This window comes from Sarcophilus harrisii, chromosome 1 (assembly GCF_902635505.1).
Source record: "Sarcophilus harrisii chromosome 1, mSarHar1.11, whole genome shotgun sequence".
NCBI lineage: Eukaryota > Metazoa > Chordata > Mammalia > Dasyuromorphia > Dasyuridae > Sarcophilus > Sarcophilus harrisii.
This window is the reverse complement of record NC_045426.1, coordinates 17,399,358-17,414,767: the sequence shown is the minus strand read 5'-3', so window position 1 is coordinate 17,414,767 and position 15,410 is coordinate 17,399,358. Positions and strand designations below refer to the sequence as shown.

At 43.8% G+C, this 15,410-nt stretch overlaps 1 protein-coding gene across 1 annotated transcript; it reads left to right on the top strand.

The window, feature by feature from the left end:
* The first annotated feature begins 6,312 nt into the window (after nucleotides 1–6,312).
* On the top strand, nucleotides 6,313–7,230 carry LOC100929162 (pre-mRNA-splicing factor 38A-like). The gene has a single exon (XM_031962644.1). It carries the CDS (start codon nucleotides 6,403–6,405, stop codon nucleotides 7,228–7,230), a length of 828 nt encoding a protein of 275 aa, XP_031818504.1. The 5' UTR covers nucleotides 6,313–6,402.
* The last annotated feature ends 8,180 nt before the right edge of the window (nucleotides 7,231–15,410 follow it).

The following is a 15,410-nucleotide window of genomic DNA, read 5'->3' as shown; positions in this document are numbered from 1 at the left end:
CTTTAATTTCCTCTTCAGAGATGAGTGTGCTTTATAACATAATATAAAAAGGATCAATCTTTTTGTTGTTGTTTGCTTGCATTTTATTTTCTTTCTTATTTTTTTCTGGTTTGATTTGATTTTTCCTGTGCAGCAAGATAATTGTATAAATATGTTTGCATCTAGTGGATTTAACATACATTTCTACCATGTTTAATATATAGGTCTATTTACTATCTATGAAAAGGGATGAGGGAAGGGGGGGAGAATTGGAACACAAAATTTTACAAGGGTTAATTTTTTTTCTTTTTGTTTTGTTGAGGCAGATAGAGTTAAGTGACTTACCGTCACACAGCTAGGAAGTGTTAAGTATCTGAGGTCAGATTTGAATTCAGGCCCTCCTGATTTCAGAGCTAGGGCTCTATCCATTGGGCCACCTAGCTGTCCCTACTAGGGTTAATGTTGAATAATTATCCATGCATATATTTTGAAAAAATAAAAAAACTTTAATTTTAAAAATTATCTGGAAAAAATTTTTCCTCTTCATTGGTGCTAAGTTCAGCTTTTTCATTTTTGATACTATTTGATTTTCTTCTTTCCTTTTTTCTAATAAAATTACTTAAAAGTTTATGAATTTTGTTGGTTTTTCCTTAAAACCCACTCTAAGTTTTATTCAATAATTTTTCTTAAATTCAATTTTTAATCTCTTAATTTCAGATTTCTAATTTGGTATTTAATTAGGAGGTTTTAATTTATTCTTTTTTTACCTTTTCTGTTGCATGCTTAATTCATTAATCTTACTCTATTTTATTCAAGTAAGCATCTAAAGATATAAAATTTCCCTTAAGAACTGCTTTGGCTGGATCTCATAAATTTTGGTACATTATCTCATCATTGTCATTCCCTTGGATGAAATTTTCAATTGTTTCAATATTGTTGTTTTACCCACTCATTTTGGGGGATTAGATTATTTAGTTTCCAATTATTTTTGGTCTATTTTGCCCTGACCCTTTATGCATGTAATTTTTATTGCATCATGATCTGAAAATTATACATTTACTATTTTTGCCTTTTTTTGCATTTAATTTTGAGGTTTTATGCCCTAATATATGGCCATTTTTTTTGAAGGTTCCATGTACCACCAAGAAAAAACAAGAATAGTCCTTTTTGTCCCCATTCAATTTTATATCATATCTAACTTTTCTAAAATTCCATTCACCTGTCTAACTTCTTTCTTGTTTATTTAATAGTCCAATTTGTCAGTTCTGATAGAAGAAGTGAGATCCCCACTAATAAAGTTTTGCTGTCTAGTTCTTCTTGCAACTCTCTTAATATCTCTGGCAATCTGGATGTTATACCACTTAGTGCATATATGTTTAGCATTGATAATCCTTCATTATCTATGGTACTCTTTAGCAAGATATAGTTTCCTTCCTTATCTCTTTTAATTAGATCTATTTTTGCTTTTGCTTGATCTGAGAGCAGGATCATTACCCTTGTTTGTTTTGTTGTTGTTGTTGTTGTTGTTGTTGTTGTTATTGTTTAGTTCTGCTAAAGCAGAATAGGTTTTACTGCAGCCTTTTACCTTTACTCTATATGTATTTTGTGGCTTCAAATACATACTATATATGTATCTCTCTTCTTGTAAACAATGTATTGTAGGATTCTGGATTTTAATTTAGTCTGCTATCTGCTTCCATTTTTGTTATGGGCCAGAACTCTGAACTTGAAACAAAGGATTCTTACAAGTTATTAAGTCAGTGGAATTGATAGAGACCATAGTTATCTAATTTAGCATGGTTCATTATGATTGATTTGATCTTACAAGGAGATCTTATGGGCCAAAACTTGAAACAAGATACTAAATGGAACTGAGGAGACAATGGTTAAATCTAGTTTAGCATTGATTTAATTCTACAACAAATAATGGTTTCCTAGTGACATAATGATTAGTTTATACTCAGTGTGGAACATATAAGCTAGAAGCCTCAGCCAGAGAGATTGAAAGGCAAGCACACCAGAAGGTCTCACAGACTGAGACTGATTCATTCCATCGTCCAGCTTTGTGGTGACTGGAAGATGAAATACAAACCTTTGGATTCGGGGAGATGTAAAAGTCAGAGAAGGCAAGCAGAGCTCAAGCTCTTGGAACCAAGGGGAGAGATAGGCCTGTAAGAAAGCTAATTGGCCCCAGGAAAGGAGACAAGACTTTGAAAGATATCAGTTTTTGCTACACAAGAGGCACCCACAGCAGTCCTTCATCAAGGAAATAGTGTGATAGAGTGGGTGAACCTCCCAGCACAACCAGAACAAAGCCTTACTCATTACCCAGTGCTTATGGCTAGAATTTTATTAAAGGCCATGAAGCGGTACAATTATCTGGGATAAGACCCGGCAAGATATACACCTTTTATACTAATGCATAAATTAATGTGTGCTGTGAAACCATCCCAGAGTGGCAAATTTTATTGGCCACAGCTCCAAATTTTACACACAGGTCTCCATTAAAAATAACTTGACGATTACATAATTGGCCATGAATTTTTGAAGTAAAGGTTTCTAAGATTCCTCTAAAGGACCAACTATCTTTTCAGATGCATCCAAATACAATATTTGTGCTGTATACTCTCATGACTTAACTATAAAGAGAGTAGTCAGAAGTCCTTTTCAGTCTACTCAGCAGAATGAATTGTAGGCAATCATTCTAGCTCTTGCTGATTATCCAGGAAATATAAAAATAATATCTGATTCAGCCTATTCAGTAGGTGTGGTGCAAATTGCCACAGCCCAAATAAAATTTGTAGCTTCTACGCTATATCAGCTCTCTAAGAAACTTCAAGAGCAAATGAGAAAGAATCCAAGTAAGATTTATATCTTGCATGCCCACTCTCATAGTGGACTTCCAGGTCCTATTTTTGATGGAAATTCAGAGGCAGATTGCCTTTTAACCATGCTAACCAATACTTCTTTATTTCAGGCAGCCCAAGAATTTCATTCTAAATATCATCGGGCTGTTCAAGCTTTACTTTTGCAATTTGGGATAACAAGAGAGTCAGCTAGGAGCACAGCAAAAGCCTGTGCAACTTGCCTTCCTTTCCATGCTCCTACACTCCTATGCTCCCTCCAGGGAAGAATCATCATGGTTTGAGACCAAATGGATGTAACCCATTATAAATCTTTTGGTTGTCTGTCTTTTATCCATGTTGTGGTAGACACCTTTTCAGGATTCACTTTTGCAATACCAGCAGCAAAACAGACAGCCCAAGTGGTCACTGAATTCCTTATACAAGCATTTGCAATTATGGGTGTGCCACAAGCAATAAAAACAGATAATGGACCTTGTTCTGTTAATTTAAGAATAGGTTCAGGTCGCACCTATAAATGGCACTTTTTTAAACCCAATTAAAGTGAAAGTAAAATTTATTTATACAATAAATGGAATAGATTGCCTACAATAACAACCAATACAGTAAATAATACATAAAAGACAAAGAATAAGAAACCTATCATGAAAATAGGAGAGCGAAAGAGGTAAGATACATCACCAATCTAAGGAGCACTGAAACGTGGCTGGGGGCCCCAGTTGCAGCCTTCAAACTCGATCGGGAAAAGTCTTATTCCAGGCAAAATAGTATCTCCATGGGTGAAGCCCAATGAGGATTAAAACGGGACTGAATTTATAGGGCTTGAAAACAAAGAAGGCACAGAGCTAACTTGCTTACATATAGAAAGTTAGGGATAGGAGAAGGAAATGCCAGATGGGCTTCCAAGATATGACTTGATAAATGTAGATAGATGTCAGGGAGGGGGGCCAACCCTCACTGGCATCCATTGTGTCCCAAGGAGTGGCTAGTTCCTGGGATTGTAGAGGTGAAGCCAAACACATGTGGCATGTTCCCGGTCTCATAGGGTTAAAGAAAGGCTAAGTTCCCATGGAGAGAGTCACATTCTTGAAATGGTTTGAAATGAACTTACTAATAAGAAGGTAGTTCTTATTCATACCTGTATATACTTCTAAACATTCGCACACTTTTGTGCACAGTATCACATTTTATACACCACTGCCAAAGCCTTTAATCCTCAAGAACAGGCAAAAGTAGAGAGGAGAAACAGAAACATCAAGACACTCCTCCAAAAACAAAAAAAAAAAGGGGGAGCCACAGGTCATCCTAGAGAATTTTTAAGTTTAGCTCTTTACACTATTAATATTTTGATTTTTGATAAAACATGCACTGGCTCCAGCAGACAGGTTTTATAACCCACTGGAAGGGCAGTGTCCAGTGCGAGCAGCTCATTATTTTTAGATAATTGCCAGGTAATGTGGAGAGACCCAGAAAGTGGTGAATGGAAGGGACCAGATAGGTTAACTGCTTGGGGAGAGGGTTTGCTTGTATCTCCACAGATGGATAAGGAATCAGATGGGAGCCAACAAGCTGTATTCACCCTGCCCATTGGAGGGAGACAGAAAAGAAGACGTTTGAAACAAAGGAAAAGATCCAAGAAACATCAGATGGTTTCATCTCTGACATGTGTCAATGTACAACAAAAATTGTTAATGAGACTGCTACAGGACTTCAAAATCTGCAGGAATCATTGGATTCCCTGATACATGAAGTAATGGACAATTGCTGTTGGACTATCTCTTGCCTGCTGAAGGAAGTATATGTGTGATTGTTATTTATATACCCTCCTTCTAGGACTTATGTATAATTCCTCATGTTGATTCATATTGTTTATTACATTGCTGCTAGCCTGGATTATATTATTATGTGCTTGTGTAATACCTCCCATGCTGATGGATTTATCCTGTTTCAAGTAGGATCCTTCATTTCAGAGGAAACCTGTTAACCATATGTAGTTTGTGGAAAATGAATGGATGCCCATCAATTGAAGAATGGTTGGGTAAACTGTAGTCTATGAGTGTTATGGAATATTATTGTTCTGTAAGAAATGACCAGCAGGATGAATACAGAGAGGCTTGGAGAGACTTGCATGAATTGATGGTGGGTGAAATAAGCACAACCAGGAGATCATTATATACTTCAACAATGATACTGTATGAGGATGTATTCTGATAGAAGTGGATTTCTTCAACAAAGAGAAGATATAATTCAGTTTCGATTGATCAATGATGGACAGAAGCAGCTACACCCAAAGAAAGAACACTGGGAAATGACTGTAAACTATTTGGATTTTTGTTTTTCTTCCCAGGTTATTTTTACCTTCTGAATCCAATTCTTCCTGTGCAACAACAGAACTGTTCGGTTCTGTACACATATATTGTATCTAGGATATACTGTGACATATTTAACATGTATAGGACTGCCTGCCATCTGGGTGAGGAGATGGAGGGAGAGAAGGGATAAATCGGAATAGAAGTGAGTGCAAGGGATAATGTAAAAAATTACCCTGGCCAAAAAAATAAATAAATAAAATAAAATAATTAATTAAAAAAATAAAAAATAAATAAAATAAAAATAAATAAAATAAAAATTTAAAAATTACCCTGGCATGGGTTCTGTCAATAAAAAGTTATAATTATGAAAAAAAAACAATATCCAGTTTGGTGTTGTCACCTCACTGAGTAGTCAGGGAGGGCGTGATTACCTCTATTTTGGTGTTTTCACCTTCCTTCCTGAGAAATCAGGATCACCTGTGTCTAAAACAAAAGCGGGAGATAAGCATCAGCTTGTGTCTCTCCAGGTCTCTCTGAAATCATCCTGTGGATCATTTCTTATAGAATAATATTATTCCATAACATTCATACACTGTAACTTATTCAACCATTCCCCAACTGATGGGCATCCGACTCAGCCACTTTTGAAACTGGAGCCCTAAGAATATGACTCATCTCTAAACATCTAAACATTACTAATTCCTAACATCTAAATATCTAAACAACTCACAAGTTACATTCTTCAGAAGGTGATTGGCTTGTAAAGGAGACGATCTGGCTCAGCTGCGGCTTGGCCAATTTGTCGAGGCAGTCAGAGAAAGTCGAGTTGACGACCGAGCTAAGACGGTGTTGACACTTAAGCAGGTGTGAACTCCAGGTGATAACTTGCCAAAGTGTTAAGCTTTTTCCTTGGGTGAGCAGACATCAACTACAAGCCTTGGCAGGGTATATAAACCGAGGTTCTCTCGAAAAAGGCATTTCCAGCCTGAGAGACTTCAGGTCCGGAAGCTGCTCTTGCTCAAGGGGAGAGGAGAAAGGCGAGAGGAGAAAGGCGAGAGGAGAAAGGAGAAAGGAGAAAGGCGAGAGGAGAGAGGAGAGAGGAGAGAGGAGAGAGGAGAAAGGAGAGAGGAGAGAGGAGAGAGGAGAAGAAAGGAGAAAGGATTAAGAAGGAGAAAGGAGAAAGTTTCTCTTTTTCCTTCCCTGTTCCCAGCGGTCTTGTTGCACTGAAAGAGAGTGATTAGCCCACGATGGCCAACCGCCCGCTGAACGACGCTCACCGCGTCCACCGCACCGACCTGCAACCCTTGGTGGAGAGGATGATCCGGGCTCGAATTTACCAGTCCAAGTACTGGCAGGAGGAGTGCTTCGGCCTCACGGACGAGCAGTTCGTGGAAAAAGCCACGGAACTGAGGTCTGTGGGGGGTGTCTATGGCCCCCACCTCCAGCCAACACCGTTCCTCTGCCTCGCCTTGAAGATGCTGCAGCTCCAGCCCGATAAAGTCGTGGTCCTTGAATTCATTAGAAATGAAGATTTCGAGTACGTCCGCGCGTTGGGGGCCTTGTACCTGAGGCTGACGGGCACGGCCAGGGACTGCTACAAGTATCTGGGGCCTCTGCTCAATGACTATCGAAAAATTACGATCCAGAACCGCCACGGAGACTTTGAACCGATGGCGGCAAACGAGTTTATCCACCGCCTGCTGCACAGCGAGTGGGTCTGTGATATCCGGCTGCCCCGGCTGCAGACGCGGCGTGTCCTGGAAGAAACTGGCCCCCTGGGACTTGGAATCGGCGTCTTGGGGGAGGATGTGAACTCCAGAGAGGAAGAAGACATGCCCCGAGGCCGGCGAGAAACGAATCCCTCCAGGTATCATCGCCGAAAAACTTACAGGGATCAGTCCCCTAAGCGGCTCTACAGGGGAAGCCAGAGCCCGTCTCCAAAAAGGAGGAAAGTGGGCCTCAGTTGGGAAATATCTCCCAGCAGGAGCCTGAGGCACACGGGGTGGAACGGGTGCCGAGCAGGTCCCCGGCCAGTTGGTCCAGCCAAAGTCGGTCTGCCTGCCGGGGGTGTCTAACTGAGCCGACCCCCAACCGACCCCGCCCGGTGGGGGTCCCTAGCTCAGAGCCGGTCCCCCGGGGGGAGCCGATCCCCGGCCTGGTGCTGGTCCCTAGCTCGGAGCCGATCCCCCCAGCGGTGCCGGTGTGTAGCTCAGAGATGGTTCCCCCGGGAGAGCCGGTCCACGGCCTCGTGCTGGTCCCCAGCTTGGAGCCGGTCCCCCACTCGGTATCTATCTCGGAGCCGGTCCTCCGGGATGAGCCGATCCCCTGCCCGGTGGGGGTCCCTAGCTCAGAGCCGGTCCCCCGGGGAGAGCCTGTCCCCTGCCCGATGCGGGTCCCTAGCTCGGACCCGGTCCCTCACTCGGTGTCTATCTCGGAGCCGGTCCTCCGAGAGGAGCCGATCTCCTGCCCGGTGGGGGTCCCTAGCTCGGAGTCGGTCCCCGAGGGGAAGTCGATCCCCGGCCCGGTGCTGGTCCCTAGCTCGGAGCTGGTCCCCCGAGGGAAGACGGTCCCCCGGGGGGAGCCGATCCTCTGTCCTGTGTGGGTCCCTAGCTCGGAGCCGGTCCTCCGTGGGGAGTCTATGTCCTGCCCGGTGCCGGTCCCTAGCTCGGACCCGGTCCCTCACTGGGTATCTATCTCGGAGCGGGTCCTCCGAGAGGAGCCGATCTCCTGCCCGGTGGGGGTCCCTAGCTCGGAGTCGGTCCCCCAGGGGAAGCCACCCCCGCCCGTGCTGGTCCGTGCCGGGAGGCCGGTCCCCGGGGGGAGATCCCCGCCCGGGGTCCCTGGCTCTGACCCGGTCCCTCACTGGGTGTCTGTCTCGGAGCCAGTCCTCCGAGAGGAGCCGATCTCCTGCCCGGTGGGGGTCCCTAGCTCGGAGTCGGTCCCCCAGGGGAAGTCTATCCCCTGCCCGTTCCGGGTCCCTAGCTCGCACCCGGTCCCTCACTGGGTATCTATCTCGGAGCGGGTCCTCCGAGAGGAGCCGATCTCCTGCCCGGTGGGGGTCCCTAGCTCGGAGTCGGTCCCCCAGGGGAAGTCGATCCCCTGCCCGTTCCGGGTCCCTAGCTCTGACCCGGTCCCTCACTGGGTGTCTATCTCGGAGCCGGTCCTCCGAGAGGAGCCGATCTTCTGTCCTGTGCGGGTCACTAGCTCAGAGCTGGTCCCCCGGGGGGAGTCTATCCCCTGCCCGTTCCGGGTCCCGAGCTCGGACCCGGTCCCTCACTGGGTATCTATCTCGGAGCGGGTCCTCCGAGAGGAGCCGATCTCCTGCCCGGTGGGGGTCACTAGCTCGGAGTCGGTCCCCCAGGGGGAGTCGATCCCCGGCCCGGTGCCGGTCCCTAGCTCGGAGCTGGTCCCCCGAGGGAAGACGGTCCCCCGGGGGGAGCCGATCCTCTGTCCTGTGCGGGTCCCTAGCTCGGAGCCGGTCTTCCGTGGGGAGTCTATCTCCTGCCCGGTGGGGGTCCCTAGCTCGGAGCCGGTCCTCCGGGTGGAGCCGATCCCCTGCCCGGTGGGGGTCCCTTGCTCAGAGCCGGTCCCACACTCGCTGTCTATCTCTGAGCCGGTCCTTTGGGTGGAGCCGATCCCCGGCCCGCTGCTGGTCCTTAGCTCAGAGCCGGTCCCCCCCGCAGTGTCGGTGGCTAGCTCGGAGCCGGTTCTTCCTGGGGAGCCGATCCCGGACGGGTGCTGGTCTCTAGTTTAAGATCTTAAGCACTGCGTTGTTATTCCTTATCAAAATCTCCTGGCCACCAGGTAAGCCACAGACAATCGAAGTCCCCTGAAAAGTCGAAGGAAATTCACAGAAATAGTAGACTGTGTTGTGTTGCACACACATATATTTCTAGGTGCTTGAATGAATTTGTAATCCAGAACACCAGGATATTCTTTCCATGTTATTTGTGTGTTGTTATTTCTTTCTTTTTTTTTTTTTTTTGGGGGGGGGATTGTTTGTTAGCTTGTTTTTCTTAATAAAAGAAGTTCTCAACTTAGAATCGTAAATTTCCTGGTGTGTAAAAGCATCAAAGTTAAATAAATAGACAATGTTAAGCCTTGTCTTCCCTTTTCAATCTTAAAGTAATCTGTTATTTGTTCACCCTTGTATCCTCGCCCCTGCAGGAAGGTCAGGACAAGTGAAAGTAGCTGTCTCATCTCTGAGGACTTGCTGGCGAGTTTCACTGGATCCAGCATACAGTCAGAGAATTTGGTGTAGTCAACTAAGAGGCAGAAGATGCTTTTTCTGGGAACCCTGCTCTCCCACGATGGCTACCGTCGGCACCATTTCGCCAGTTCGTCTGCTTTTCCCAAAACGCCAGCCTGCCTTTTGGTACCGGGTTGTTGGTAATGTTGGTTTGGTGATTCTTCATTGTTGGTATGCCAGCTAAAGGCGTAATTCAACTGTGCCCAGCTGGCTATGGAAATGAGTCCAATTGTAACTTTGAAATATTCCCACTTGACACGCTCTTCCTGGCTGGGGGGAAAAAAACTGCTCTTTTCCGATCCATTCCTGTATCAAGTGCAGAACGTTAAGGGCATCACCTGGGACAATTTTAGTTTAAAAGGAAGTCCAGTCTTAGTAGTTCGCCAGCCTTTGGGAAACTCGAGGTTTATTAAGTATTTATGAAGTAATAAATGAAATGGCACATCGGGTAACTGTGATAAAATATTTAATTTTCAATTTCATTTTATATGAATTTTATATTTCCTTTTATATTCCCTGTGTGGAAAGATGCTACATTTAATCCCTAAGAACTATTGACAGAAGGCATGGAAATGAACGTACTATTTGGAATGATCTCCCCAAAAATGAAAGCAAGAAAGGGGGATGCATTGGAAGAAGGGAGAGTACTAATCAAGGAAATTTTCTCATATGAATGAGGTATGCAAGGTTACTCCTTGCTAGATTTTTGATTTCAGAATTTTAGTGAACATATTCGATTCAAAAATTTCCCCCATTCTTGTTTCCATTTTATACTTTATAATTATATAAATTAATTATATGAATTATAATTAAATAAGGTATAATTACTTTATTAATACAAAAACTTTATATTTTTATTTAATTGTAAGTTACATATATATGCATATTAATATGTAATTTTAAGTTTATGAGTTTTTATCTCATACATCAGAAGAAGATATAATTTCTTTTGATTCTTTTAATCCAATCCAATCCAGCAAACATTTATTAACTTCCTAATATATGCATAACGATAAGTAGAGAAGACAAGAAAACTAAGAGGAAAAAATGAAAAATCTTCTGTATAGATGAAACATATAAACCAAAAATACATGATTTTTTAAGAGGTTGAGCATTCACAACCAAGTATATCAAGGAAAGATTTCCAAAAAGGATGGCACAAGAGCTAAGCCTTGGAGAAAGTAAAGATGAGGAAAGAGTGAATTCCTGGTATGGGAAATATGGGGAAGGCTGCACAGGCAAGAAACAGATTGTTTGCTTAATCGCAAATAGTTGGCTAGAGTGATTGAAAGGAACCATCTAAATAAATCTTGAGGTTCAAGATCACTAAAGAGCATCCATCCTTAAGTAGGAGAATCATTGCTCCTCTGTGCACGATAGAGCTGTACTATTAGAGTATATTCAGATCTGAAGCTAGAATTTAATTAGATATAATCTTATATTAGATCATTTCTCCACTTAATTTCAGTATATTTCCACAGAGCAATATTGTAACTTATTTTCTGTCAAAGTAGGTTCTAGTTATTTTAGGACTTCTTGTAAAATAAAAAGTCTCTTTCCTGGCAGTTTTTGTTCTGACATTTATTGAACTCAAGGTTTGCACACACATATATTTCTAGGTGTTTAGTCTAATTTGTGAATCCAGAACACTGATATTCTTTTCCGGGTTGTCAGTGGGTTGTTGTTTCTTTTTGGGGGGCTATATTGTTTTCCTTTTAATAAAAAGTAGTTCAATAACTATTTTTAAAACATTGCTTCCTAGTATCATTTGAGGCATAGAAAGGTCAAACTTTTGCTATTTTCCTTGATATTACTGACAGTCTATTTCTCCAGGTGCATTTTATTATAAATTTTATTATTATTATGCTGTCTGATTATAAAAATTATTCCACCAGTAATTTGATTAGTTTACAATTAAAGTTGTAAACTAATTACATAGAATCATTACTTTTATTATAACGATTCATATTAGCTGTAAACATTGAATAGTTCTTCCATTATTTCAGTTTACATTATTTGTAGGTCAATTTATCTGAGTCCTGTTTATCTTGACAGGTGACTCCCAGTTAATTTATGGATTTTGCAGTTCTTTAAATTACAATTTCTTTTTTTTTTTCTACCTTTTCCTTCTGGGTTTTGTTAGTGACACACTGAAATGATGTGTTTAGATTTCTTTTATATCCTGCCACTTTGCTGAAAATATTAATTGTCTTCATTAGTTTTACATTGATTCTCCATGGTTTCCTAAGGAAACCATTACATCATCGGCCAAGAGGCATCATTTTAGTCTCCTTCTTGCCAATGTATATTCTCTAAATTTCTTTGTCTTGGGTTATTGCTGAAGCTATCATTTCTATCAGTTTCAGGGTTTTTTTCCCTTATAAATAATGCAAACTCTTGATTCCGAATGACTGTTCTTGATCTTTTTAAGGAAAGGAATACCTACCCCAATTTTATCAACATTGTTTTCATGTGTTTTGTGTATTTTATCACAAGTTTTTCCCTCCTGAATTTAGCAAGGTAATCATATTAAAATATTCTGTTGTTAATGTGGTTAAACATACAGTTTTCCAATGCATTATTTTTTAAGCATAACACAATCATCAGTCTATTCACCTGCAATATCTCTAACATTCGTTGTTTTAAATGTAGGAAATGATTTAGTATCGTCTTCAAAACCAAGGAAGGCACCAAAATATAAAAGTTCATGCAAAATATAATAGTTTACAGTCCTTATGAGACCACAGAAGAGAACATCTACAGATAATTTAATCAATGAAAACTTCTGGACCCCAAAACATATCTGTAGCCTATATAATTTAGCAAAATCATATCATGTGTACTCAAAACACTTAGAATGTGTGTTCGTTCAAATGGTAGGTGAGTCCACTTTCACTTCCCTCACCTTTTAATTATTTTTCCTTCCATGAGGAATCAACTCTTGCAAAGAAAGGCAGGTAAATACCACAGGAAGATTCTTTGCATAACCATTGTGGGCAAACCATGACTGGAAAGTATGTAAAAAATATGTAAAAGAATGTAAAATAAAATAAAATAAAATAAAATAATTAATTAAAAAAATAAAAAATAAAATAAATAAAAATAAATAAAATAAAAATTTTAAAATTACCCTGGCATGGGTTCTGTCAATAAAAAGAAAATTGTTAAAAAACAATATCCAGTTTGGTGTTGTCACCTCACTGAGCGAGACAGAGTAAGTGGATTAATTTTATTTTGGTGTTTTTGCCTTCCTTCCTGAGAAACCCAGACTCCACCTGTGTCTAAAACAAAAGCGGGAGATAAGCACCGCTTGTGTCTCTCCAGGTCTCTGAAATCATCCTGGACTATTTCTTATAGAACAATATTATTCCATAACATTCATATGGACTGTAACTTATTCAACCATTCCCCAAACTGATGGGCATCCGACTCAGCCACTTTTGAAACTGGAGTTCCAAGAATAATGACCCATCCCCTAAACATCTAAACATTATTAAATTCCTAACATCTAATATCTAAACAACTCATGTTACATTCTTCAGAAGGTGATTGCCTAGCAGACGATCTGGCCCAGCTGCGGGCTTTGGCCAATTTGTTTGAGGCAGTCAGTCAGAGAAAGTCGAGTTGACGACTGAGTCAAGACGGTGTTGACACTTTGCTAGGTGTGAACTCCAGGTGATAACTTGCCAAAGTGTTAAGTTTCATTAAGAGCAGACATCAACTACAAGCCTAGCAGGCAGAGTAAACTGAGGTTCTTTCTTGAAAGCATTTCCCAGCCTGAGAGCCCCAGGTCTGGAAGCTGCTCTTAAGCCTGAAGGGGAGAGGAGGAAATACAGAGGAGAAAGGAGAGAGGGAGAGAGGAAGAGAAGAAGGAAAGGATTAAGAAGGAGAAAGGAGAAAGTTTCTTTTCTCCCTGTTCCTAGTGGTCTTGCTGCACTGAAAGAGAGTGCAGACAGCCTGTCGATGGCCAACTGCCCGTTGAACGACGGGCCACCAAGTACCACTGCACCGCACCTGCAACCCTTGGTGGAGAGGATGATCCGCCTGAATTTACCAGTCCAAGTACTGGCAGGAGGAGTGCTCAGTCTCACGGACAGTGAAGTTCAGGAAAAGCCACGGAACTGAGGTCTGTGGTGCCCATGGCCCTCGCAATTTCCAGCTACCACTGTTCCTCTGCTCGCTTTGAAGATGCTGCAGCCCAGCCCGATAAAGTCGTGGTCCTTAATTCATTAGAAATGAAGATTTCGAGTACGTCCGCGTTGGGGCCTTGCACTGAGGCCGACGGGCACGCCAGGACCACAAGTATCTGGGGCCTGCTCAATGACTATCGAAAATTAGCGATCCAGAACCACGGAGACCTGAACCGATGGCGTAAACGAGTTTATCCACCACTTGCTGCACAGCGAGTGGGTTCAGATATCCGCTGCCCCGCTGCAGACGCGTGTCCTGGAAGAAACTGGCCCCTGGGACTTGAATTTGCGTCTTGGGGAGGATGTGAACTCCAGAGAGGAAGAAGATGCCCTTTGCGGGGTTGGCGTAGAAACTAATCCCATAGGTATCATCGCTGAAAAACCTCATAGGACTAAAAGTAGGCTCCCTGAAGCGGCTCTACAGGGGCTAGAGCCTGTCTCTGTAAGGAGGAAAGTGGGCCCAGTTGGAAGGATCTCCAGCAGGGAGCCTCGAGGCCAGCGGGCGCCGATCTGGTGCCGAGCCGGTCCCTGCCTGAGCTGGTGTCCGCCTGAAACATCTGCCGCGGTGCCGGTGTCTTACTCGGAGCCGATCCCCCGGGGGGAGCCGATCCCCTGCCCGGTGGGGGTCCCTAGCTCAGAGCCGGTCCCCCCCGCGGTGCCGGTGTGTAGCTCAGAGATGGTTCCCCAGGGAGAGCCTGTCCCCTGCCCGTTCCGGGTCCCTAGCTCTTACCCGGTCCCTCACTGGGTATCTATCTCGGAGCCGGTCCTCCGAGAGGAGCCGATCCTCTGTCCTGTGCGGGTCCCTAGCTCAGGATCCGCTGGTCTCTGGGGCTCATCCCCTGCCTGTTGTGGGTCCCAGCTTGCATGGGTCCCCTGAGGGAAGACGGGGTCCTCTGGGAGAGCTGATCCTCTGTCCGTGGAGGTCTCAGCCTGGGACCTGCTGGTCCTCACTTAAAAATATTCGGAGCGGTCTCCTCTGAGAAAGCTGATCTCTGTCCTGTGTGTCCTCAGCTCAGAGCCGGGTCCTGGGGAGCCTGTCCCGTCTGTGGAGGTCCCTTTCAGAGCTATCCCATACTATCTCTGAGCTGTCCTTCGAGTGGGAGCTGGATCCCGGCCTGCTGTTGGTCCAGCCTGAGCCGTTCCCCCTGGCAAGTCGGTGCCTAGCTCAAGCTGTCTCCCGGGGAGTTTGAGGCACCACGGGCACCATCCTGTGGGTGCCGAGCCGGGTCTCGGCCTGGAGTTGTGTCCAGCTCATCGGCCCACTGCTGTGGTATCAGTGTGTCTAACCCGGAGTCGACCCCCTCGGTGCCGCTGTCTACCTCAGAGCCAGTCTCGCAGGTGGAGCCGATCCCCTGCCCGGTGGGGGTCCCTTGTGTTAGAGCCGGGTCTCCCCGTAGAAATGGTGTTCAGTCCGGAGCCGGGTCTCCTTGGGAGCTGATCCCTCGGCCTCAAAGGTCTCTAGCTCAGAGATCTTAAGCACTGCGTTATTGTTCCTTATCAAAATCTCCTGGCCACCTTTCTTCCTTCCTTGCTTCCTTCCTTCTTTCCTTCCTACTTTCCTTCCTTCCTACTTTCTTTTCTTTCCTTCTTTTCTTCCTTGCTTCCTTCCTTCCTACTTTCCTTCCTTCTTCCTTCCTTCCTTCCTTCCTACTTTCCTTCCTTCCTTCCTTCCTACTTTCCTTCCTACTTTCCTTCCTACTTTCCTTCCTTCCTTCTTCTTCCTTCCTTCCTATTTCCTTCCTTCCGCTTTCTTCCTTCCTTGTTCCTTCCTTTTCTTCCTTCCTTCCTTTCTTCATTCCCTTCATTCCTTCTTGCC

What these genes read in the sequence shown, in the direction of transcription:
- LOC100929162 (XM_031962644.1), top strand. Translation starts at nt 6,403, where the DNA reads ATGGCCAACCGCCCGCTGAACGACGCTCACCGCGTCCACCGCACCGAC.